This window comes from Platalea leucorodia (assembly GCF_965183815.1).
Source record: "Platalea leucorodia genome assembly, contig: HAP1_HAP1_SCAFFOLD_168, whole genome shotgun sequence".
Classification (NCBI taxonomy): Eukaryota; Metazoa; Chordata; class Aves; order Pelecaniformes; family Threskiornithidae; genus Platalea; species Platalea leucorodia.
In genome coordinates this window covers 176,510-202,000 of record NW_028121381.1, presented here as the reverse complement: position 1 = coordinate 202,000, position 25,491 = coordinate 176,510, and the positions used below count along the sequence as shown (strand labels likewise).

The window sequence follows — 25,491 nt, the reverse complement described above, 5'->3', positions numbered from 1 at the left end:
GCCGCGCGGTCGCTTCGCGACGGTGTCGGCCGTAAAGCGGGAGCGGGGAGCGGCCGGCGGCCGGTGGGTACCGGGGGGCAGCGCCCATCCCCCCCTTCCCCATCCCCCCCTTCCCCATCCCCCCCCGGCCCTGACAGCTGCCCCTCCCCCCCGGGCTCCCAGGGGTTTCCCCGCCCCCCCGAACCCCGCTGGGCCCCCCCGCCCCCTCCGGCCGCAACTCCCAACCCCCCCGACCCCCTCAGACCGCCCCCAGCCGCCCCTTGTCCCCTTGGCCACCCCCAGACCCCCCAAACACCCCCTGACCCCCCCAGACACCCCCTGACCCCCCAAACACCCCCCTGACCCCCCCAGACACCCCCTGACCCCCCAAACACCCCCTGACCCCCCCAAACACCCCCTGACCCCCCATTTTCTCCCTCCCCCAGGACCATGGACGCCCGCTTCACCCGAGGGAAGTCCCCGCTCCTGGAGCGAGCCCTGGGCCGGCCCCGCACCGAGGTCAGCCTCAGCGCCTTCGCCCTCCTCTTCTCCGAGCTGGTTCCAGTACTGCCAGAACCGCGTCTACTCGGTAGCCGAGCTGCAAGCCAAGCTGGCCCGGTTGGGCCACCAAGTGGGTCTTCGCGTCCTGGATGCTTTGGTGGCCCGGGAGAAGAGCGGTCGGCGCGAGACGAAGGTCCTCAACGTCCTCCTCTTCGTCAAGGGCCCGGTGTGGCGGGCGCTTTTCGGAAAGAAGCCGATAAGTTGGAGCAAGCCAACGATGACGACAAGACCTATTACGTCATCGAGAAGGAGCCCTTGGTCAACACCTACATCTCGGTCCCCAAGGAGAACAGCACCCTCAACTGCGCCGCCTTCACCGCCGGCTTGGTGGAGGCCGTCCTGACCGCCAGCGGCTTCCCCGCCAAGGTCACCGCTCACTGGCACAAAGGCACCACCCTCATGATCAAGTTCGAGGAGGCCGTCATCGCCCGGGACAAGAGCCTGGAGGGGCGCTGAGGGGCGGCCGGGCCACCCCTGGGGACGCTGGAGGTGGCTTGGGTCCCTCACCACCATCCCTTGTCCCTCCTGATGGCCCTTGGCCACCCTTGGGGACATTGGAGGTGGTTTGGGTCCCTGACTGCCGTCCCTTGTCCTTCCTGATGTCCCTTGGCCACCCTCAGTGACACTGGGGTCCCTTTGTGTCCGTGGACACCGTCCCTTGTCCCTCCTGATGGCCCGTGGCCGCCCCTGGGGACACTGGAGGTGGCTTGGGTCCCTCGCTGCTGTCCTTCGTCCCTCGTGGTGGCCCTCGGTGCCTCTCGGGGACACTCGAGTTGGTTGGTGTCACTATAAACCATCCCTTGTCCCTCCCGATGGCCTTTGGGTCTTTCTTGGGGACATTTGGGGACATTGCGGGGCTGGTTGGGTCCCCAGACGCCATCCCTGGTCCCTCCTGGTGGCCCTTGGCCTCCCTTGGGGACACTGGGGGCTGCTTGGTGTCCCTTGCCACTGTCCCTTGTACCTCCTGGTGGCCCCTTGGGGACATCCCCTGTCCCTCAGCCCCTCGCTGGGGGCTCGGGGACACCCCGGGGTGGCTCTGGTCCCTCCGCCATGGCACTGTCCCCTCCGGGTCCCTCGGGGTCTTTGGGGCTGCGGTGGGGACAGTCGGTGTCCCCAAGCCCTGTCCCTTCTCCTGGGGATGAGGGGTGTCCCTGTCCCCTTGGGGACACTGGGGCTGCTCCTTGGGGACACCAGATCATCCCCTGTCCCCCTGGGGACACCAGGGCTCCACGACCGCGGCTCCGAGGGCTCCTTCCAGCGGTGTGGACGGGAGCCCCAGCGCCTACCAGTGCGGGGGGGCTGGGGGGGCTGGGGAGTTACGGGGTGAGGGGGGCGATGGGGTGATGGGGGGCTATGGGGGCTGGGGGTGCCATGGGGGGCTATAGGGTGCCATGGGGGGCTGTGGGGGGGCTGTGGGGCCGGGGGGTGTCATGGGGGCTGGGGGTGCCATGGGGGGTTATGGGGTGCACGGGGGGGGACACATTGGGGACACCCCTGGGGACACTGGGCATGCCCCGAGGGGACATCTGGGGGACACACAATGGGGACCCCCCATCCCCCACCCCACGGACACAGGGGGGCTCCACAAAACCGCCTTTAATGGGGGAGGGGCGGGGAGGGTGGGGGAGGGGCTGAGGGTGGGGGTCTCAGGCTGGGGGAGGGGTTGAGGGTGTGGGGGAGGGGCTGAGGGTGGGGCCTCGGGGGGAGGGGCAGAGGGTGGGGAAGGGGGAGGGGAGGGGCTGAGGGTGGGGGAGGGGCTGAGGGTGGGGGCGCCCCCCCGCAGCCGCCCCAGCCCCGCCCTCAGCTCCGCCTCCTGCGCCCCCCCTCGGCCCTGAACCGCTGCCCTGGGGGCAAAGGGCAGGGGTCAGGGGTCACCTCGGGGGCTCAGTCCCTCCCAGTTAGGGTCCCAGTAGCCCCCAGTCCCCCAGTCCCTCCCAGTGGGGCTCCCAGTCCCTCCCAATGGCTCCCAGTCCCTCCCACTGGGGTCCCAGTACCTCCCAGTTGGGCTCTCAGTCCCTCCCAGTGGCTCCCAGTCCCTCTCAGTCCCCCCGACTCCTTCCAATCCCCCCCAGTGGGGGTCCCAGTCTCCCCCAATCCCCCCCAGGCCCTCCCAGTGGCTCCCAGTCCCTCCCAGTCAGGGTCCCAGTCCCTCCCCAGTCAGGGTCCCAGTGCCCCCCAATCCCCCCCAGTGGAGGTCCCACCCACCCAGTCCCTCCCAGTGACTCGCAGTTCCTCCCAGTGGGGGTCCCAGTCCCTCCCAGTGGGGGTTCCAGTCCCTCCCAGTCCCCCCCAGCCCTCCCGGTCCCTCCCAGTGAGGGTCCCGGTCCCTCCCAGTCCCCCCAGTGTCCCCTTCCTGGCGCAGGCGCAGCCACCTCGGCCCCCAGGCGCTGCCCGGCCACCAACCGCTGCCACCCTGGGGGGACACGGGGACATGGGGGACCCCACAGCCCGGGCGTCCCCAGCCCCCACTGGCCTCCCGCCCCCCATGGCTCCCCGGCCCCCGCCCCGGCCCCATGTCCCCATCCCCCCCATGTCCCCATGCCCCCCATCCCCCATCCCTATGTCCCCTGTCCCCCCCAACCCCCCCACGTCCCCTCATCCCCCACCCTGTCCCCATGCCCCGCTGTCCCCCCATGCCCCCATGCCCCCCATCCCCCCAATGTCCCCCTGTGGCCCCAATGTCCCCTCTGTCCCCCATCCCCCCAATCTCCCTGTCTCCCCATCCCCATCCTGGGGGGGTCCTGGGGGAGTGCCGGGGGGGGTCCCGGGGGGGTCCAGAGGGGTCCTATGGGTTACTGGGGAGCCCTGGGGGGGTGTTGGGGGTGTTGGGGGGTCCCAAGGGGCGTTGGGGGTCCAGGGGGGGCCCCGGGGGTGTTGGGGTCCCGGGGGGGTCTCACCGCTCTCCCACAGCCGCTCCTGGCGCTCCCGCAGCCGGGCCAGGTCCCGGAGAGCCCACGTCTGGGGCGGGGGGGGCTGAGGGGTCTATGGGGCTGGGGGGCACTGGAGGGGGGGGGGTCCGGGGGGGGTACTGGGGGGTCACTGGGAGGGCAGGGGGTCCATGGGGGATACTGGGGGGGCTGGGGGGGGTCCATGGGGGTCAGGGGTGTCACTGGGGGGCTGGGAGGTCACTGGGGGGCAGGGGGGGCAGGGGGGGTTGGGGGGTACTGGGGAGTCACTGGGGGGGACAGGGGGTCCATGGGGGATACTGGGGGGGCTGGGGGGGTCCATGGGGTGGGGGGGGTCGCTGGGGGGGCTGGGAGGTCACTGGGGGGTCTAGGGTGGGGGGGGTACTGGGGGGTCACTGGGGGGGGCCCGGCCCGGGGGGGGGCAGAGGGCTGGGGGCTCCCTGGGGACCCTATGGGTGCTTAGGGGGGGCAAGGGGGTGCAGGGGGTGGGGGTCAGGGGTCGGGTCAGAGGTCAGAGGTCGGGGTGGGGTCAGGGGTCAGAGGTCAGGGGTCGGGGTCAGGGTCGCTCACCCAGCAGCAGCAGCACCAGCCCCGCCCCCAGCAGGAAGAAGCCGCCTGTGGCCCCCAGCGCCCCCCCCGCGCCCGGGGCTGCACCGGGGGGAGGGGGGGGCACCGGGGGGCACCCTCGGAACCCCCAACCCCCCGGGTCCCCACCCCCCCCGGGGACCCCCAAACCCCCTAGGGACCCCCGGGACCCCACCCCCCCGGGACCCCCAACACCCCCCGGGGACCCCAACCCCCCACTGGAGAACACCCCCCCCCGGGGACCCCCGATTCCCCCCTGGGACCCCCACCCCCCCATGGAGACCCCCAACCCCCCCCGGGACTCCCCAATCCCCCCCCCCCCCCCCCCCCCCGCACCTGCTGCAGCAAGGTCGGCCGGGCTCGGCCCCGCCCACCGGCCCCGCCCACCGGCATGGGCCACGCCCACCGGCCCCGCCCTGGGCACCCCCGCGGGGTGTCCCCAAATGGCCCCGTGTCCCCCCGGCGTCCTCGTGTCCCCCCAATGGCACCCCCCTGTCCCACTGTCCCCAAATGCCCCCACATCCCTGTGTCCCCCCCAATGTCCCCATGTTCCTCCAGTGTCCTCCCAAATGTCCCCACGTCCCCCAATGTCCCCCAGTGTCCCCCTGTCCCCCCCCATGTCCCCATGGTCTTTGCGGGGACACGTGTCCCCACGTGTGTGTCCCCCCCCCGTGTCCCCCCCGTGTCCCCAGAGGGGAAGTGAAAGGGGAAGCGGCCACATGTGAGGGCAGGGGACAGGGACACGGGGGCCACGGGGGCCACGGGGGCATGGCGAGGGGACAGGAGGGGACACGTGGGGCTGGGTGGGGTGGGGGAGATGGGGGGCAGGGGGACGTGGGGACACAGGGACATGGAGAGACATGGGGACACGGGGACATGGGGACATGGGGACACGGGGACATGGGGACATGGAGGGACACGGGGACAAGGCCCCAGCAGCACCGATGGTGCACCCCAGCTGTGCGCAGGTTGGGGACACTGTGGGGACAGAGGCCACCCCCGTGTCCCCAAGGCCCCCAGTCCCTGTAGCCCCCATGGCCCCCATGGCCCCGTGTCCCCCCATGGCCCCCTGTCCCTCCATATCTCCCCATGTCCCCACTGTCCCCCAGCATCCCCCAGTGTCCCCCATCCCCATGTCCCCCCCAGTGTCCCTAATTCCCTGTCCCCATGTCCCCACCCATGTCCCCCATCCCCTGTCCCCATGTCCCTCCCATGTCCCCTGTCCCTCCATGTCCCCCCTTGTCCTCCAGTGTCCCCCCATGTCCCCTTGTCCCTCTATATCTCCCCATGTCCCCGTCCCCCAACATCCCCCAGTGTCCCCATGTCCCCCCAGTGTCCCCCTGTCCCCATGCCCCCCCAGTGTCCCCCTGTCCCCACGTCCCTCAAGTGTCCCGCAGTGCCCCCCATGTCCCCCAGCCCCCCATGTCCCCCCCATGTCCCCCCCCATGTCCCCAATGATGCTCCGCTCGCCTCCTCAGCACCTTTATTGCCCCCCAGGGGTCCCCACACCCGGGGGGGGGCACACGGGACCCCACGGGGGGGACCCCCGGCCCCTCTGGGGTGTCCCCCCCCTTGGGGGTCCCTAGCAGGGGGGGCGCCGCTCGCAGACCCAGCCCAGGGCCCGCTCGCAGGCCAGGGCGGCCCAGCGGCCGTGGGGCAGGAGGGCGGCGCAGCCCTGCCCCCCCCCGCTCGGCTCCCCCCGGCCCCAGGAGCTGCGGGGGCAGAGGGAGGGGTCAGGGGGGTCATGGGGGGGCAGAGGGCAGGGGGTCGGGAGGGGTCAGGGGGGTCATGGGGGGGCAGAAGTCATGGGGTCGGGGGGGTCATGGGGGGTGGGGGGCAGAGGGCAGGGGGTCACGGGGGGGTGGGGGCTCGTGGGGGTCGTGGGGGGCAGAGGGCAGGTGGGTCGGGAGGGGTCAGGGGGGTCATGGGGGGCAGAGCTCATGGGGTCGGGGGGGTCATGGGGGTCATGGGGGGGCAGGGGGCAGAGGGCAGGGGGTCACGGGGGGCGGGGGGGTCAGGGGGTCATGGGGGGGCGGGGGGCAGGGGGGTCACGGGGGGCAGGGAGGGCTCGGGAGGTTTGGCGTCATTGGGGATATGGGGGTCACAGGGGTCACAGAGGGGGGGTGGGGGTCAGGGGGTCACGGGGGGATGGGGGTCACAGAGGCGATGGGGGGTTGGGGGGGACATGGGGGTCAGAGGGGTCAGGGGACATGAGGGGGGGATTTGGGGGGGAGGAGCAGGGCGGGGGGGGGTGGGGGGTTACCTGAAGGTGGGGGGGGCCCCGTCCAGCCAGCGCCACCCCCCCCCCCTGCTGGGGGGCCCTGAGGCCCAGCCAGTGCCCACGGGGCTGGGGGGCTGCGCCCAGCACGAACTCCTGGGGGGGCACGGGGGGCGTGGGGGGCACAGCCATGGGGTCAGGGCCATGGGGGGGACAGGGCCATGGGGGGCATGGGGGGGGCAGGGCCATGGGTGCATGGGGGGACATGGGGGGCATGGGGGGCAGGGCCATGGGGGAACATGGGGGGGCATGGGGGGCACGGGTGGGGGAGGTCAGGGCCATTGGGGGGCATGGGGGGCACGGGGGGACTTGGGGGGCATGCCCATGGGGGGCATGGCGGGGGGGCAGGGCCATGGGGGGCCATGGGGGGCAGGGCCATGGGGGGCACAGGGGGCCATGGGGGGCCATGGGGGGGCATGGGCATGGGGGGGGGCAGGGCCATGGGGGGATGGGGGGACACAGGGGGACATGGGGGGCACGGCTGTGGGGGGCACATGGCCATGGGAGGGACATGGGGGGCACAGTTGGGGGTCAGTTGGGGGGCACAGTCATGGAGGGCACATCGGGGGGATGGGGGGGCACACGGAGGAACAGGGGGGGCACATGGGGGGCACGGCCATGGGGCAGGGGCTCAGCTGGGGGCACGGGGGGTACCTGCTCCTCGGGGGTGTCGAGGATGAGGAGGTGGCCGCCCTGGGCCGCGCAGGAGCCTTCGGCCTCGCGCCAGCGGCGGGGGCCCCCCGCGAAGAGGTAGCAGCTGCCCCCGAAGGGCGCCCAGCCCCAGGGGCAGCCGTGGCACAGCCCCCCTGCGCCGCCGGGTCAGGGTCGGGGGGACCCAGGGGGCTGGGGGGACCCGGGGGATGGGCGTTCGGGGGTTCGGGGGGGCCTGGGGGGGCGGGGGGGGTTGGGGGGACCCAGGGGGCTCAAGGTGCCAGGGGAACCTGGGGGGGCTGGGAGGATCCAGGGACCCAGGGGGTTTGGGGGGGACCCGGGGGTTTGGGGGGCTGGGGGGGGCCCGGGGGAATTGGGGGGACCTGGGGGGCTCCGGGGGTTGGGGGGGCTGGGGGAATTGGGGGGACCCAGGGGGCTCAAGGTGCCGGGGGGACCTGGGGGGGCTGGGAAGATCCAGGGACCTGGGGGGTTTGGGGGGACTCGGGGGTTTGGGGGGCTGGGGGGGCCCGGGGGAATTGGGGGGACCCCGGGGGGCTCAGGGGCCTCAGGGGGCCGGGGGGACCCGGGGGTTTGGGGGGCCCAGGGGGTTCAGGGGGCTGGGGGAGCCCTGGGGGGTTTGGGGAGACCCAGGGGCTGTGGGGCTGTGGGGGCCCAAGGGTTTGGGGGGCTCAGGGGGTTTGGGGGACCCCAGGGGTCCAGGGAATTTGGGGGGGACTCGAGTGTCTGGGGGAATTGGGGGGACCCAGGTATTGGGGGGTTGGGGGACCCAGGAGTCCAGGGGGGGCTCAGCGGGCTGTGGGGACCCGGAGGGTTTGGGGGGGCCCGGGAGGTTTGGGGGGGCTCACCCAGGGTCCGCCTCAGGGCGGCCAAATCCTGCTGGAGCTGCTGCTGCTGCAGCCGCACCTCGGCCAGGGCCTGGTCCAGGCTCCCTGCGGGGCGTGGGGGTGCTCAGCCCCCCCAAAATGGGGCCTCGGACCCTCCAGCGGGGCTTGGACCCCCCCAAACGGGGTTAAAGCTCCCCCAAAAGGGGCTCAGACCCCCAGAAATGGGGCTCAACCCCCCCAAAAAGGGGCTCTGACCCCCTCAATGGGGCTCAGCGCCCCAGAAACGGGGCTTAGCCCCCCCCAGTTGGGCTCTCACCCCCCCCAAAATGGGGCTCAGCCCCCCCAAAATGGGGTTTAGACCCCCCAAAATGGGTCTCAAACCCCAGAATTGGGGTTCAGCCCCCCAAAACAGTCAGACCTCCCCAAAATGGGGTTCAGAACCCCAGAAATGGGGCTCAGCCCCCCCCAAATGGGATTTAGACCCCCCCAAAATGGGGCTCAGCCCCCCAGAAATGGGGCTCAGCCCCCCCAATAAGGATTGGGCCCCCCCAAACTGGGGCTCAGCCCCCCCAAACTGGGCCGGGACTCACGTGTGCCCAGGCCGATGCCGACGGCTCCGGCGGCCGCCAGGGCCCCCAAGGTCACGGCCAGGGCCAGCAGCCGCCGCCCCGGGGGGGCCCCCCCCGCCCCCCCCCCTCCCGGGGAGGGAGAGCGGGGGGGGGGGCTGGGGGGGGCATCTGGGGGGGCAAGGGGTAAATACCCCCTCCCCCGGGGCAAATAACCCCCCTTGGGGCAAATACCCCCCCCATAGGGCTAATAACCCTCCCCCGGGGCAAATAACCCCCCCATGGGGCAAATAACCCCTCTCTTGGGGCAAATACCCCCCCATAGGACTAATAACCCTCCCCCGGGGTAAATACCCCCCCCATGGGGCAAATAACCCCTCCCCCGGGGCAAATAACCCCCCCTTGGGGCAAATACCCCCCCATAGGGCTAATAACCCTCCCCCGGGGTAAATAACCCCCCCATGGGGCAAATAACCCCTCCCCCGGGGCAAATAACCCCTCCCTTGGGACAAATACCCCCCCATAGGGCTAATAACCCTCCCCCGGGGTAAATAACCCCCCCATGGGGCAAATAACCCCTCCCCCGGGGCAAATAACCCCTCCCTTGGGGCAAATACCCCCCCCCCGGGGAAAATAACCCTTCCCTTGGGGCAAATAACCTACCCCCGGGGCAAATAACCCCCCCATGGGGTAAATACCGCCCCCCGGGGCAAATGCCCCCTCCCCTGGGGCAAATACTCCCCCCCATGGGGCAAATGCCCCCCCCCCCCCGTACCTGTGCTCCCCCCGTGGGCGGGGCCGGGTGGGGGCGGGGCGGGGCCCAGAGCCCTGAGGGGGAGGTGGGGGAGGGGCGGGGGGGGCACCACGTTCTCGTAGTCCTCGGCGTCCGGGCAGGGGCGGCCTGGGGGGGGGGAGGAACCCCAAAACTGCCCCAAATCGCCCCCAAACTGCCCCAAGCCCCGCCCCTTCCCTTAACCCCGCCCCTTCCCCAACCCCTCCCCTAAATGCCCCGCCTTCCCATAACCCCACCCCTTCCCCTCAACCCCGCCCATTTCCCATACCACGCCCCCTGTAACCACGCCCACTATCATTAACCCCCTTAACCCCGCCCCTAAGCGCCCCGCCTTCCTATAACCCCTCCCCTTCCCATAACTCCTCCCCCTGCAGCCCCCCCCCCCGTAGCCCCGCCCCCAGTACCTCGGGCCTTCATGGCGGGGGTGGGGCCGGGGGGGCTGGAAGAGAGCGGGGGATGGGCACCATGTCCCCAAGTGCCACCTCCCGCTGTGAGCCCCCTGTCCCCAAGTGCCACGTCCTCGTGGAAGCGTTGCTGTGTCCCCAAGTGCGCCCCATGTCCCCACGTGAGGACGTGTCCCCAGGTGCCACCTCCCCATGGGAGCACCATGTCCCCAAGTGCCAGGTCCCCCACCCGCCTGAGCCCCGTCCCCAAGCAGGGGCCCTGTCCCCAAGTGCCACCTCCCCCTGCCACCCCCCAGCCCTGTCCCCATCCCCAACCCAGGGTCCCTCATCTGGTGTCCCCATCCCCAGCCGGGGTCCCCACCCCGTGTCCCTGTCCCCACCCCGGGGTCCCCACCCTGGTGTCCTCATCCTGTGTCCCCATCCCCACCCTGGTGTCCCCATCCCATGTCCCTGTCCCCACCCCAGTGTCCTCATCCCAAGGTCCCCGTCCCCACCCCGATGTCCCCTTCCCTGGTGTCCCCGTCCCCACCTCGGCCACGTCCCAGTGTGACCCTGCCAGGTCCTGCCACCCACCCGTCACCAGCCACCACGGCCCTGTCACGGGCCACCGCGGCCCTCTCATGGGCCACCACGTCCCTGTCACGGGCCACCGCGGCCCTGTCACCAGCCACCACGTCCCTGTCACGGGCCACCGCAGCCCCCAGCCTGTCCCCAAGGTCCCCAGGGGGGAACCGAAACCGGCCCCAGCGCCGGGGCGGTGACGCAGCTGTCCCCAACCTCCCTGGGGTCCCCAACCTCCCTGGGGTTGCCAGCATCCCCGGAGGTCCCTGATTGTCCCCAAATGTCCCCAAATGTCCCACTGATGCCCAACGGCCTCCCCAGTGTCCCGAAATGTCCCCAGAGATCCCTGGCACTTGCAGTGGTCCCCCCTGTCTCTGGTGGTCCCCAAATGTCCCCAAGGGTCCCTGGCACCCCCAGTGTCCCCAAATGTCCCGAAGGGTCCCCAAATATCCCCAAATGTCCCCAGATGTCCCCAAAAGGTCCCTGGCACCCCCGTGTCCCCCAAATGTCCCCAAATGTCCCCAAGCCCCTCCGCACCCCCTCGTTCCTCCCCTCCACCAGGGCGGCGCCAGAGGCGGAAGCGCCGCTCCAGCCGCCGCCGCCTCTATGGTCCCAGGGCAGGGCGGGGGCACTTCCCGTTCCCCAGGTCCGTCCCGCTTTGGGCTCCGGGCGGGTTCCATTTCCCATCCCGACGGTTCCGGTGTTTCCGGTGTTTTTCCGGTGTTTTCCCGGTGTTTCCGGTTCCGGCGTTTCCGGTTCCGGTGTCCCGGAGCCCGTCCCGGGGCGGCCATGGGCGCTCACTTGGCGCGGCGCTACCTGGGGGAGTCGGAGACGGAGCCGGACCCGCTGCAGCTCCCGACCTTCCCCGCCGAGCTGGGGCTGCCGAACCGGACGCCCCGCGGTCAGTCCCGGTACCGGGGGCGGGGGGACGGGGCACGGGGGGGCACTGGGGGCGGTGCTGACCCCGCTCCGGGCCCGGCCCCGCCCCGCAGGGCCCGGCCTGGGGGTGCCCTTGGGGTGTCCCCGCCGGATCGGGCCCTCTGCGTCCTCCCCGGCCCCCCCCGTGTCCCCCTCATGTGTCACCAGTGTCCCCTCATGTCCCCCCCACGTCGCCCCCAATGTCCCCACCAATGTCCTGTCCCTCATCCCCATGTCCCCCTCCCCATGTCCCCCCCCGTGTCCCCTCTGTGTCCCCTCCCCGCTCTGCATCCCCCCATCCCCTCCCCTGTCCCCCCGTGTCCCCCCCATCCCCTCCCCCGTGTCCCCTCGTGCCCTGTCCTCACGCGTGGCCCAGCACGTGGACGCCCTTGTCACCGTCCCCTGTCCCCCCCCTCCCTGTCCCCTCTCACCCGTCCCGGCCGTGTCCCCCCTCCCCCTCCCCTCCCTGTCCCTCATCCCTGACGTGTCCCCCCCCCGTGTCCCTGCCTGTCCCCCACGCGTGCCCCCCGTGCCACGCGGTGCCACCATCCCTGCTGTGGCAGCCTGATGTGTCCCCACCCCTGCTGCGTGTCCCCACCTGCCACGAGGGTGTCGATGTCCCCGTGGTGGCCACCCACCGTGTCCCCACCCCTGTCACACCCCCCGTCCCCCGTCCCCATCCCTGCTGTGTGTCCCCACGTGCCACGTGTGTGCTGACATCCCTGCAGTGGCCACCCCCCTTGTCCCTAACCCTGCTGTGTCGCCACGTGTGTCCCCACGTGCCACACGGGTGCCGATGTCCCCGCGTGCCACCCTGTGTCCCCGCTCCAGCCACGTCCCCCGGTCCCCGTCCTTGCCACATGTCCCCACGTGCCACGTGTGTCCCCATGTCCCCGCAGTGGCCACCCACTGTCCCCAACCCTGCCACGTCCCCCCGTCCCCATCCTTGCCTTGTGTCCCCACGTGCCACGTGGGTGCCGATGTCCCCGCAGTGGCCACCTGCTGTGTCCTCACCCCCGCTGCGTGTCCCCATGTGCCACGTACGTTCCCACGTGCCCCCCGCAGCCGCATCCCCCTGTCCCTGCCCCCCCGCGTCCCCCCGCGGGCGCTGACCCTCGTGTCCCCCCCCGGTGACAGTGATGGTGGCCACGGCGCAGCAGCTGGCGGGGGGCCGGGTGCCGCTGGAGCAGCGGGATTTCTGCGCCCACCATCTGCTGCGGCTGCTGCGCTGCCAGCGCGACGCCTTCCCCCTCCCCTGGGAGTGCCGGGACCTGCGCCACGCCTGGGACGCCTGCCAGCACCGCGAGTACCGCGGGGACGGGGACGGGGACAGGGAGGGGGGACACCGGGCTGCGAGGGGGAAACGGGGATGCGGATGGGCAGGGATGAGGGGGACGGGGGACATGGGGGGGACATGGAGGGGACACAGGAGGGACATGGAGGGGACATGGGGACGTGGAGGGGACAAGGGGACGTGGAGGGGATGTGGAGGGGACATGGGGGGGGACATGGAGGGGACACAGGAGGGACATGGAGGGGACATGGGGACGTGGAGGGGACAAGGGGACGTGGAGGGGATGTGGAGGGGACATGGGGGGGACATGGAGGGGACATGGGGACGTGGAGGGGACATGGGGACGTGGAGGGGATGTGGAGGGGACATGGGGCCGTGGAGGGGACACAGGGACGTGGAGGGACACAGGACATGGAGGGGACACAGGAGGGACGTGGAGGGGACACAGGGGGGCACAGAGACACCAGGACTTGGGGAGGACATGGGGACAGCAGGACACGGAGGGGACACAGAGACATTGGGGGGCACAGGGACACCAGGACTTGGGGGGGGGACATGGGATACAGAGGGGACATGGGAGGGGACATGGGGACATCAGGACACAGGGGGGACACAGAGAGGACATGGGGACACTAGGATATGGGTGGGACACAGAAGGGACACCAGGGCATGGCGGGGGACACGGGGACAGGGGACATGGCAACAAGGACACGGGTGGGAGGGGGGACACGGGGGGACACCAGGACACATCAGTGGGGGGGGACAGGGACAGGGGGTTGGGGGACACCGGGAGTGAGGGGACAGGATGGGGCGGGACACGGGGACACTGCAGTGGCCTGTGGGGCTCCCTGTCCCCACGGTGTCCCCACCCTGTGTGTCCCCCCCGCCTCGCGGTGTCCCCCGCCGCGGCGGTGGCCCCGGTGACACGCGGGTGACGCGCCCGTCCCCAGCTACGTCATGCGCATGAAGGAGTTCGAGCGCGAGCGGCGGCTGCTCCAGCGCCAGAAGCGGATCCGGCAGCGGGAGGCGGCAGCTGCCACCGGCGAGTGACGGTGACGCGGGGACACCCGGTGACGTGGGGACGCCCGCCGCACAATAAACCCGCAGAGCTGACGCTGCGCTGGCCCGTCAGTGCGCTCGGGGACACTGCGGTGGCTCGCCCCCGGGGTGGCTGTCACCCCCCCCGCCAGCTTGGGGACAGCGGGGACTGTCCCTAGAGGGTGGCCGGGATCCCCCACGTGTCCCCGTGGGGTGGGACGATGACAGGGCCACGCGTAGAAGGGGGTGACACGATTTATTGTCGCCTGCGGGGACGGGGCACAATGACAGGTTACGTGTGGGTGACACATGTCATTCCCAGCCACCACGGGTGACGCGGGCCACAGTGACAGGCCAGACATGGGTGACCGCTTTGTCACCGACGGTGGCCTCAGCCGCTGCCACCGCTGTCACCAGGTGGCTGGGTCAGCCCCGTGGGTGACACTGCCACTAGGGAGGGGACAGTGGGGACGGGGACAGCGGGGACGGGTCCCTGGAGGGGACAGGGACACCGGGGGTGGGACCCTGCGGGTGAGGGGACAGCGGGGCCACGTCCCCGTGTCCTGCTGTGAGCACGGGGAGGACAACAGCTGCCTGTCCCCTGTCCCCACCGCTGGCTCAGGGCGTTACCGGGGCGTCCCCACGCTGTCCCCAAAGGCTCAGTGCGGGATGGGGGGCTGACAAGGACAGGTCAGGGTGTCCCCATGCTGTCCCCAAGGCTCAGTGCGGGACAGGAGGGGTGACAAGGACAGGTCAGGGTGTCCCTGCAGGGTGTGGGGGTGTCACAGGGTGTCCCCGGTGTCACAGCAGGAAGGGGACGATGGGGGCCGGGGTGTCCCTGGGCTGTCCCCGCAGGGTGTAGGAGTGTCCCTGGGTGTCCCCGGTGACAATGGGGGCCAGGCTGTCCCCGCAGGGTGTGGGGTGTCCCCGGGCGTCCCCGGTGTCACAGCAGGAAGGGGACGATGGGGGAGCGCAGGGGCGGGTAGTCGCGGAACTCCCGCAGGTAGCTGCGGTGCTTGCCCTGCGCCCAGATGGCCATCTGCACGAAGCCCACCAGCGAGAAGAGGGCCACTGCGGGGCCACCGTCACCACGGGGGACAGGGAGGGGACACGGGGGATGGGGGGACCCTGGGGGCGGGGAGGGGGAATTTGGGAGCCGGGGGTGGGACACTGGGCCCAGGGTGGGACAGGGGACATGGAGGGGACAGGAGGGACCCCGGGGGGGGGGGGAGAGGAGATGGGGGGGGGCAGGAGGGACCCCAGGGGGGGAGAGGGGATGTGGGGGGACAGGAGGGACCCCGGGGGGGGGAGGGGAAGATGGGACATGGGGGGCACAGGAGAAACCCCAGGGGGGGAAGAGGGGACATGGGGACCCTAAGGGGGAGAGGGGACATGGGGGGAATGGGGGACATGGGGGGGGCACAGGGGACATGGGGACACCCCACAGTGCCCCCCCGCCCCAAGGATGACCCCCTCCCATCAGCATCCCCCCCATTAAGGTGCCCCCCATCCCAATCCCCACCCCCAAAAGGGTGCTCTCCCCCCCCGGGGTGCCCCCCCCAGCCCTGCCCCCCCCCGGGTGTGTCCCCCCCCCCCGGGTGCCCCCCTGCTCACCAGGCAGACACTGTGTCATGATGGTGAAGCCGATCCAGGACCCAACCTGGGGTGGGGGGCAGCACCCATTGGGGGGGGCGGCTCCCCCCGGGGTGCCCCCCCCCCCCAGTGCCACTGCCCCCCCCGGGGCTCCCCCAGCACAGCAGTGACCCCCCCAGCACACTGCACCCCCCCCAGTAGACCCCCCCAGGGTGGTGGAGCCCCCCAGCAGTGCCAGGTGCCCCCCCCCCCCAAATTGTCCCCCATGCCCCCCCCAGGGCACTGTGCCCCCCCCCAGGGCAGTGTCACCCCCCCAGGGCACTGTCCGTGTCCCCCCGTCCCCCCCCAGGGCAGTGTCACACCCTCCCCCCCAGTGTGGTGTTACCCCCCCCCCCGGGCACTGTCCCCCTCCCCCCCAGTGCAGTGTCCCCCCCTGCCAGGGCAGTGTCACACCCCCCCGCCCCGGGCACTGTTGTCCCTCCCCAGGGTGGTGTCACCCCCCCCAGGGCAGTGTCCCCCACCCAGGGCAGCCTCAGCCCCTCCCCCCACTGCAGTGTCCCCCCCCAGGGCACTGTGTCACCCCCCCGCCGTCGTGGTGCCCCCCCACCTCGTAGGTGTAGTTGGGGCAGGAGACGAGGAGGAAGAGCCAGGTGAAGGGGTTGCGGGTGGGATACGGGATCTTCCGGGTCTTGGAACCTGCCCCAGCGCACACGCGTGACCCCCCACACGCGTGACCCCCCACACGCGTGACCCCCACCATGCGTGACCCTCCCATGCCTCTGCGCTGGCCCGTGCGCCCCCCCAGGCCCACGGGCGCTCCCACGCGCGCGTGCGGGGTTGCGTGCGCCACGCTGTGCTCCCTCCCGCGCGTGTGCCCCCCTGCCACGGCACACGCGTGTGCCTCCGCACCGTCACGCGCCCTCCCTGTGCCCCCCCCAGCCCGTGGGTGCTCCCACACGCATGTGCGTGACCACACGCCCTGGCTCTGCACCCCCCCCGACACGCGTGTGCCCCCCCCCGGCTCGCGTGCCGCCCAAGGAACACGCATGGGCAGCAGCACACGCATGTGCGTAGCCCGGTGCCCACCGCCCCCCCGTGTCCCCCCGTGTCCCCCCGTGTCCCCTCACCGGCCGGGCGCAGGTTCCGCAGGGCCACGTGGATGGAGAAGTTGCCGAGTTGGCAGAACTGGGGGGGGGCAGGGGGGTCCCTGAGCCACAGGTGGCACCCAGACCCCCCCCAGCACCCCAATGCCCCCCAGTGCCCCCCCAGCACCCACTGGGACCCCCCCCAGCACCCCAATGCCCCCCAGTGCCCCCCCCAGCACCCACTGGGACCCGCCCCCCCAGCACCCCAATGCCCCCCAGTGCCCCCTCAGCATCCATTGGGACCCCCCCAGCACCCACCTGCACCCCAGTGCCCCCCCCAGCACCCCAGTGACCCCCCCCCAGCACCCACTGAGACCCCCCCCTGCATCCCAATGGCCCCCCCAGCACCCACTGAGACCCCCCCCAGCACCCACCAGGAAGACGGCGAGTGCCAGCTTCACTTGCTCGTCACCGTAGGCTGGGGGGACACGGGGGGGTCAGGGACACCAACACCCCCCAGGGGACACAAGGGGACACGGGGGGGGTCAGGGACACCAACACCCCCCAGGGGACATGGGGGCGTCAGGGACACCAACGCCTCCCCCGCGGTGTCCCCACAGGGGACGTGGGGACACGAGGGGACACGAGTGGCCACGGGGGGGGTGTACAGCGGGTGGTTGATGGGACAGGGGACAGGAGATGGGGACAGCGATGGTGACAGTCACTGGGGGGTGTACAGCAGGTGGTTGATGGGACAGGTGACATGGATGGTGACAATGACGCTCACCAGGAGGGTGTACAGTGGGTGGTTGGTGGGACAGGGGACAGGGACAGGGACAATGACACTCACCAGGGTGGGTGTACAGCAGGTGGTTGATGTGATCGGGGAGAGGGGACAGGGAGGGTGACAGTGACGGTGACACTCACCGGGAGGGGGTACAGCGGGGGGTACAGCGGGTGGTTGATGGGACAGGGGACAGGGACAGTGACAATGACGCTCACCAGGGGAGTGTACAGTGGGTGGTTGATGCGATGGGGGAGAGGGGACAGGGGACAGGGAGGGTGACAGTGACGGTGACACTCACCGGGGTGGGTGTACAGCGGGTAGTTGATGTGATGGGGGACAGGGACAGGGGACAGGGAGGGTGACAGTGATGGTGACACTCACCGGGGGGGGTGTACAGCGGGTGGTTGATGTAATAGGCCATCCAGGCGGCGAAGCCCCAGTAGTAGGTGCAGTTCTGGGGGGAAGCGGGAGGGGTTGGGGACACATTGGGGACACCGGGAGGGGACAGGCGGTGACCGGGTGACACCTGGGGACACCCAGATGCCAGCGCCCAGGGGCCCCAGGCGTTCCTGTGCGGGGGGAGAGGGCGGCCAAAGGGACACGGAGGGGGTGGCGGGGTGGCCTGGCCGCGGTGGGGACAGGGAGGGGACAGCAGGGGGGTGACGCGGGTGTCACCTTGAAGATGTTGCGCAGGGGCATGGTGCCATGGGAGAAGCGGTGGACGAAGAGCGTCTCCAGCAGGCGCTTGATGTAGTGGAACGAGTGACAGCAGCACGCCAGGCTGGGGGGACGTGGGGGGGGGACATGGGGACACAGGGGGGACATGGGGGGGACACAGGAACATGCCCCAGGGGGGATGACCCACGCCCCGTGCCCCCCTGTCCCCTGCCACACTGGCTGTTGTCCCCCGCTGTCCCCCCACCGCCGTCCCTGGGGGTGCAGACCCCCCCCTCCAGCCCCCAGAGCCCCTCCAGGGCTGGGGGCCCCCCGGTGCAGCCCCCCAAGTCCCTGAACCCCCAGAGGGCAGCCCCCAGCCCCCCCCCAGCTCCCCTCCCTGGGTGTGAGGACCCCCAATTCACCCCTGCACCCCCCAGGCAGCCCCCCCAGCTCTCAGCACCCCAAAGTAATTCCCCTGGCACCCCCAACATGGCCCCCAGCCCCCCCCAGATCTCAGGACCCCCCAGCAGCCAACCCCCAAGGTCCAAGGACCCCAAATTCAGCCCCGTGACCCCCCCAAAGTGGCCCAAGCCCTGGCCAGGGCAGCCCCACTCCCCAGTTCAGCCCCCTCAACCCCCCTGGCAGCCTCCCACCTTCAAGGACCCCCCTATTTCAGCCCCCCCAGGTCTCAGGACCCCCAATTCAGCCTCTCCGACCCCCCTGGCAGCCCCCCGGGTTCTGTGACCCCCAATTCAGCCCCCCCAGGTCCGAGGACCCCCAATTCAGCCCCCCCCAGGTCTCAGGACCCCCAATTCAGCCCCCCTGGCCCCCCAATTCAGCCCCCCCCAGGTCTCAGGACCCCCAATTCAGCCCCCCTGCCCCCCCAATTCAGCCCCCCCAGGTCTCAGGACCCCCAATTCAGCCCCCCTGCCCCCCCAATTCAGCCCCCCCAGGTCTCAGGACCCCCAATTCAGCCTCTCCAACCCCCCTGGCAGCCCCCCAGGTTCTGTGACCCCCAATTCAGCCCCCCAGGTCCGAGGACCCCCAATTCAGCCCCCCCCCAGGTCTCAGGACCCCCAATTCAGTCCCCCCCCCCCAGGTCTGAGGACCCCCAATTCAGCCCCCCGGCCCCCCAATTCAGTCCCCCCAGGTCTGAGGACCCCCAATTCAAGCCCCCTGCCCCCCCATTCAACCCCCCCCATTTCAGTACCCCCCGTTCAGCCCCCCAGCCCTGCCAGCGCAGCCCCCCCATATCCTATGACCCCCAAATCAGCCTCCTGGTCCCCAAACCTGCCCTTAAGCCCCCCCCCCAACCCCCCTGGCCCCCCCATGTCCCCCCAAACCCCCTGCATCCCCCCCACTGACTGGACGACGGGGTGGCGGCTGGCGGTGAAGTCGTAGCGGGGTCCGTAGAGGAAGGGGACGCGGAAGTAGAAGAGCAGGTAGATGAGCAGCGGCCCCGCGTACTCCGTCAGGAAGACCTGCGGATGGACGGACGGACGGACAAACGGATGGACGAGGTGGGGGGCACAGGGGGACAGGGAGATGCATGGAGGGACAAGGGCGACATGGAGAGAGGCAGGGACAGACAGAGGGATGGGGGGTCAGGGATGGATGGAGAGATGGGGGGCTGGAGGGACAGACAGGGACATGGGGACACACAGGAGGAGGCAGGGATGGACAGACGGACAGAGGGATGGGGGGTGTGAGGGACAGAGGAGCGGATGGAGGGGGACAGGGACAGACAGAGGGCTGGAAGGACAGAGAGACAGACAGAGGGGTGGAGGGAGGGACAGAGGGAGGGATGCAGGGACGGACAAACAGGCAGTGTAACAGAGGGACGGACAGAGGAGTGGACGGAGGACGGACAGATGGACAGACAAACAGACAGAGGGACATCGGTACAGACAGAGCAGCAGACAGAGGGACAGACAGAGGGCTGGAGGGACAGAGAGACGGACAAAGGGACAGGCAGAGGGAGGGACAGACGGATGGGGGGCTGGAAGTGCACAGGGACAGAGGAGCAGACGGAGAGACAGACAGAGGGACACAGGGAGGGAGAATGGGACGGATAGAGGGACACAGGGGTGGACAGAGAGATGGACAGACAAATGGACAGAGTGACATGGGTACAGACAGAGAGGCAAATGGAGGGACGGACAGAGGACTGGAGGGACAGAGAGACGGAAAAAGGGACAGGCAGAGCAAGGGGCAGACGGATGGAGGGCTGGAAGTGCACAGGGACAGAGGAGCAGACGGAGGGGCGGACAGAGGGACACAGGGAGGGACAACGGGATGGACAGAAGGACAGAGGGACACGGGGAGGGACAACGGGATGGACAGAGGGACACGGGTGGATGGAGAGATGGACAAACGGACAGAGCGACATGGGTACAGACAGAGGAGCAGAGGGACAGACAGAAGGATGGAGGAGCAGAGAGATGGACAAAGGGACAGACGGAGGGACAGGTGGACGGATGGAGGGCTGGAACTGCACAGGGACAGAGAAGCAGACAGAGGGATGGACAGAGGGACACAAGGAGGGACAACGGGATAGACAGAGGGACAGACGGAGGGACGCACAGACAGGAGGGGACAGAAGGACGGACAGAGGGACGCAGGGACAGTGGAGGGCTCAGCTGAGGGACAGAAGTCTGGATGCACAGGAGAGGTGACAGTACGGGGGGACGGACAGAGGGACAGAGGCACTAAGGGGGGGACAGATGGACAGAGAGCGGGCTGGGGGGGCAGGGGGGTAAACTGGGGGATGGCGAGAGGGAGGGAGGGCCGGGGGGATGGAAGGATGGACAGAGGGACAGCCGGGGGTCCAGACGGAGAGACGGCCAGAGGGACGGACAGACGGACGCCTCACCGTCACCCAGCTGATCTGGGCCCCCAGGTCGCGGAAGTAGAAGGTGGCGGTGGTGCCCACGGGCAGGCTCTGCAGCACGTCCTCGTCCTTCAGGGACCTGCCCTCTGCGGGGACATGCGCCCTGGTGACCGCCACCCCCGCGGGGTCGGGGACACCCTGGGGACACCCTGGGACACCCCGCCCCTGCGGTGGCACTCACTGGGGTCCAGGCGCAGGGACTGTCTGGCCGGGTACCACTGGGGATCTGCGGGAGAGAAGGACTGGTGTTGGGGACACTGCGGGGACACGGCCGCGGCAGGGACAGCGATGGCACCAGGACGGGGCCCTGGTCACGAGGGGGGGCCCCAGGGTGCTACAACGGGTCCCTTGTCACGACGATGGTATCCATGGCCCCGTGACGCGTCCCTTGTCACAATGAGAGTCCCCAAGACCCCGTGACAGGTCTCTGGTCATGACAAGGGTCCCCCATGGCCCCGTGATGGGTCCGTGGTCATGATGGTGACCACGATTTCCCTTTAACAGGTCCCCAGCCACAACGAGGGTCCCCACAGCCCTGTGATAGGTCCCTTGTCACGATGGGGGTCCCCAAGGCCCCGTGACCAGTGCCCAGCCACGATGAGGGTCCCCAAGGCCCTGTGATGGGTCCCCAAGGCCCCGTGATGGGTCCCTGGTCATGATGGTGACCATGATGGCCCTGTGACAGGTCCCCAGCCACAACGAGGGTCCCCACGGCCCTGTGATGGGTCCCTTGTCATGATGGGGGTCCCCAAGGCCCCGTGACCGGTGCCCAGCCACAATGAGGGTCCCCAAGGCCCTGTGACGGGTCCCCAAGGCCCCGTGATGGGTCCCTGGTCATGATGGTGACCACGACGGCTCTGTGACAGGTCCCCAGCCACAATGAGGGTCCCCACAGCCCTGTGACGGGTCCCCTGTCACGACGGGGGTCACCACGGCCCTGTGACAGGTCCCCAACCACAACGGAGACCACGCTGGCCTTGTGACAGGTCCTCGGTTGCAACAACGGTCCCCACCACACCATGACGGGGGTCCCCATGGCCCCGTGATGGGTCCCCAGCCACAATGGAGCCCACAATGGCCCTGCGATGGGTCCCTGGTCACTACAGGAACCACAATGTCCCCATGAAGGGTCCCCAGCCATGACAGGGGTCTCCATGGCCACAGGACAGGTCCCCAGCCACCATGAGGGTCCCCACGGCCCCGTAGCAGGTCCCCAGCCACAACGGAGCCCACGATGGCCCTGCGATGAGTCCCTGGCCACAATGGTGACCACAATGGTCCCATGACATGTCCACAGCCACCACGAGGGTCCCCACGTCCCCGTGACGGGTCCGCAGCCACCATGAGGGTCCCCACCACCCCGCGGAGGGTCCCCAGCTGCCACAAGGGTCCCCAGCGGAGGGTCATCGTCTCCGTCCATACGTACGGGTCTTGGTGAAGAGGCTCTTGATCTCAGCGATGGTGGCGTTAGGCTCCACCTGCGGGCAAGCAAGAAGCCGTCGGGGGGCTGCCGGGGTGCCCATGCCTCAGTTTCCCCTTCCCCCAGCCCCCCACCCAGGGGGACAGGGGACAAGGGGGAGGGGACACATGTGTCCCCCCTCCTCCAGGTACCTTATCAAGGAAGCAGAGCTTCTCGCGCGTCCGGGCATCCAGGATCTCCACCTCGAAGAAGAGGACAGCTTTCTTAGTCTTCTTGGTGGGGGGAGCCTGGCGCCACAGCCCCAGGATGGGGGACGGGGACACCTGGCCCCCCTCGCGGGGCAACCCTGTTCCCTCCATGTCACCAGCCCCCGGGGACACCACGGGGACGCTGGCGCACCCAGCCGAAACCCGATCAGTCCCCGGGGAGCTGCTAAATATAAACCTCCCCCCCCACCTCGGGGTGGCTCTTGGCCCCAGTGGCCCTAGAGGTGGCCCTGCAGGTGGCCACGGGAGGGACAGGGAGCGGTGGCCAGCGGGGACAGAGGGGACAGGAGCGCGGCACGGGTGGGAGGTAAGGCTGGGCCCCCCCCACCCCAACACCCCCAGGTCCCCAAGGCCCTCGGTGGCATGAGGGTGGGGACAGGTCTGCATCACCCTAGGACATCACGATGGGGACGGAGGTCTGTCACCCTGGGACGCCCTGACAGGGACAGGGGTCTGTCACCATGACAGGCACAGAGGTCTGTCACCCTGGGACATCGTGACGGGGACGGGGGTCTGTCACCCTGGGACACCCCGTCAGGAACAGGGGTGTCACCTCCGGGTCACCCCAACGGGGACAGGGGTCTGTCACCCTCGATCACCCCACTGGGGACAGGGACACGTCACCCCTGTGCCACCCCATCGGGGATGGGGCTCTGTCACCCTGCGACACCCCCGGGGACCACCCCGGATGCACCAAACCACGGTGACGGTGACGGAGCCAGGCCCGGCGCCACAGGGGGAGGTTGATTTTGGCTCTTCCCCCGCTCCGTGGGGCTGCGTCCCGCCTGCGGCGGCGGCACCGTCACCACTGAGCTATGGCAACTATCCGCCCGTGGCTCCTGCGGCCACCGCCGGCGGGACGGGGCCACCGGGGGTGGGGGGGGGAACCGTGCCGGGGCTCCTCGTCGCCGGGGCACGGCGGGCAGCCTGCCTGATGGGCCGGGCAGGCCGGGGCTGGCAGCGCTGCGGGCAGCAGCTGCTCTCCCAGCCCCGGTGCTACCGGTTCCCCCCACTCCCCGGGGCGGGGGCAGCCGGGCCGGTGCAGGCAGCGAGGGAGGGGGCAGGGACCCCCCCCCCGCCGCAACCCCTGAGGGGACACCGAGCCCCCGCCGCCCCAGGGGGCGACACCTCGGGGTGGGCCCGTGGGTAGGCCGCCACACCCGTCGCCGTCACCGCTGCCGTCATCGCTGTCGTCATTCTGTCACGGTTGTTGCGACAGAGTGTGCGGGGGCCAAGTGAGAGGAGGCGCGGCCATGACAGGCCCGGGCAAGGCACGGCGGGACGGGCCCGGGCGTGGCGGGGCGGGCCCGAGGGGGGCGGCTGGGCCCTGATGAACCGGGCCGGGCCCCGCCGAACCGGGCCGGGCCCCGCTGAACCGATCCGGGCCGCGCTAGACCGGACCGGGCGGCGCCGAACCGGGCCAGGCCCCACCGGAGGGAGTAGGCCCCGACCAGGCCCCGCCAGTGCGCATGCGCGGCCTCGAGCCACGCCCCCCCACGCGTGCGCAGTGATGCAGCCCCCCCGGGGTGCCCGGCGCATGCGCGGAAGGGATGGCGGCGGCCCGGAAAGGAGCGGAACGGGGTCGGCGGGGCCGGGCCGTGAGAGGGAGCCGGGGCCGGGGCCGGGGCCGGGGCCGGGCCGGGGCGGGGGCCGGGGCCGCCTCACCTCGTAGTGCTTCATGGCCGCCGCCGCTCCGCCGCCGCTGCCGCCGCTCCCCCGCTGCCCCCCCCACGTGACCCGCCCGTTTCACCTGGCGGGCGGGGCCCCGCGCCGCCCGCCAATCGCCGCCGCGCGGTTGGTGGGAAGCAGCCAATCAGAGCGCGGGGACTCGCTGGCCCCGCCCCTCCACCGCCCTCTCTCTTTCCCGCCCCGCTTGTTACCGGGGTAACGGGAACGCCTGATAGCGCCGCGGCCAATGGGAAGCGGAGGCGGGGGGGCAGAGTGATGGCGGCGGCGGCCAATGGGCTCGCGGGGGAGGCCCAAGGGGCGGGGGAACGCCGCGGGGGCGGGGCCTGCGGGGTGGGGTGACATGGAGGGGCCTGGGGACGCGGCGGGGACACGGCGGGGACGCGGGGCCACCTGCGGGCACAGCCCCCTCCGGGTCCCCCCGGGTCCCCCCGGGTCCCCCTGTCCCCACGGCCCCGTGGCCCTGGGACCCCCGTGGCCCTGGGACCCCCGTGGCCCCTCATCCCCATGGCCCCTTGGCCACCCGTCCCCCATATTCCCGTGTCCCCACGTCCCTCTGTCCTCATGTCCCCATGTCCCCACATCCCTCCTTCCTCATGTCCCCATGTCCAGATGTGCCCCATGTCCCCATGTCCCCAAATGCCCATGTCCACCCATGTTGCCATGTCCCCAAATCCTTGGATACCCATGTCCCCGTGTCCCCAGTCCCCATGTCCCCCAGGCCGTCCCGGGGTGTCTGTGCCCTGGGTGTATCCCAAACCAGGGACCCCCATGGGGACATCGTTAGGGGACTCATCGGGGGGACACAGAGGCCCCAGATGGTGTCACGGTGGTGACATCCTACGGTGACAGGGACGGGCTGTCATGGACAGGGACGGTGGCTGGGATGGCGGGACAGGGCTGTCAGCCTGGTGACAAGATACTGTGGGTGACAGGGACAGGCTGTCACTGGGGGTGACACTGGGGGTGACATATGGGCTGTCACCAAGAGTGGTGGCGGCCATGGGTGACAGAGGATGAGGTACCGGTGTGGGTGACAATATCTGGGGGTGACAGAGGCTGTCATGCTGGTGGCAGTTGCCATGGGTGACAGGGACAGGCTGTCACTGTGGGTGATGGTTGCTGTGGGTGACAGGCTGTCTGTCAGGGTGACAGTGGCCCTGGGTGACAAAGACAGGTTGTCACTGTGGGTGACAGTGGCTGTAGATGACAGGGTTGTCATGGTGGGTGATGGCGACAGCCACCTCCCGGTGTGATAGTTATCATGGGTGACAGGGCTGGGCTGTCTCTCCGGGTGATAGTGGCTGCAGGTGACAGGGTTGTCATGGTGGGTGACAGACTGTCTCTCGGGGTGACGGTTGTCACTGTGGCTGCCAGTAGCTGTGGGTGACAGGGACAGAGAGTCCCTGTGGATGATGGTTGCTGTGGGTGACAGGCTGTCTGTCAGGGTGACAGTTGTCCTGGGTGACAGGGTTGTCACAGCAGGTGACAGAGACAGGTTGTCATTGAGTGTGACAGTGGCTGTGGATGACAAGGTTGTCACTGTGAGTGACAGGCTGTCTCTCAGGGTGACAGTGGTCCTGGGTGACAGTGGCTGTGGGTGACAGGGCTGTCATTGTGGGTGACAGGGACAGCCACCTGCCGGTGTGATGGTTGTCATGGGTGACTGGGCTGGGCTGTCCCTCTGGTGACAGTGGCTGTGGGTGACAGTGTTGTCAGAGCAGGCAA

General features: G+C 70.4%; 4 protein-coding genes across 5 annotated transcripts; 2 read left to right on the top strand and 2 right to left on the bottom strand.

Moving 5' to 3' along the window:
• Positions 1-429: 429 nt before the first annotated feature.
• Positions 430-1,351, top strand: TRAPPC5 (trafficking protein particle complex subunit 5; the record flags this gene model as incomplete). The annotated part of the gene is given in 3 exon segments (XM_082338633.1): positions 430-540; positions 542-725; positions 728-1,351. Coding segments are annotated over 3 exon segments (564 nt in total). The 3' UTR covers positions 997-1,351.
• Positions 1,352-3,646: 2,295 nt separating this feature from the next.
• Positions 3,647-9,581, bottom strand: LOC309603703 (uncharacterized protein; the record flags this gene model as incomplete). The annotated part of the gene is made up of 8 exons (XM_082338634.1): positions 3,647-3,668; positions 5,502-5,743; positions 6,295-6,405; positions 6,964-7,115; positions 7,827-7,910; positions 8,396-8,542; positions 9,147-9,272; positions 9,569-9,581. 8 exons carry the CDS (start codon positions 9,579-9,581, stop codon positions 3,647-3,649), a joined length of 897 nt encoding a protein of 298 aa, XP_082194760.1.
• A 1,284-nt stretch (positions 9,582-10,865) lies between these two features.
• On the top strand, positions 10,866-13,454 carry NDUFB7 (NADH:ubiquinone oxidoreductase subunit B7). Its single transcript, XM_082338630.1, has 3 exons — positions 10,866-11,030; positions 12,185-12,353; positions 13,292-13,454. Exons 1-3 carry the CDS (start codon positions 10,919-10,921, stop codon positions 13,389-13,391), a joined length of 381 nt encoding a protein of 126 aa, XP_082194756.1. The 5' UTR covers positions 10,866-10,918; the 3' UTR covers positions 13,392-13,454.
• Positions 13,455-13,616: 162 nt separating this feature from the next.
• On the bottom strand, positions 13,617-23,805 carry TECR (trans-2,3-enoyl-CoA reductase). 2 transcript variants are annotated; one of them, XM_082338632.1, is made up of 13 exons: positions 23,743-23,805; positions 22,003-22,053; positions 21,818-21,869; positions 20,573-20,617; positions 20,374-20,477; positions 18,867-18,982; positions 17,520-17,625; positions 17,226-17,298; positions 16,492-16,535; positions 16,100-16,157; positions 15,580-15,668; positions 14,994-15,039; positions 13,617-14,450 (listed from the first exon to the last, which is right to left on the bottom strand). In XM_082338632.1, exons 1-13 carry the CDS (start codon positions 23,755-23,757, stop codon positions 14,323-14,325), a joined length of 927 nt encoding a protein of 308 aa, XP_082194758.1. In that variant the 5' UTR covers positions 23,758-23,805; the 3' UTR covers positions 13,617-14,322. The 2 variants fall into 2 exon arrangements, with proteins under 2 accessions (XP_082194758.1, XP_082194757.1); XM_082338631.1 differs by lacking the exon at positions 23,743-23,805 and having other exon boundaries at positions 22,003-22,410.
• Positions 23,806-25,491: the final 1,686 nt, after the last annotated feature.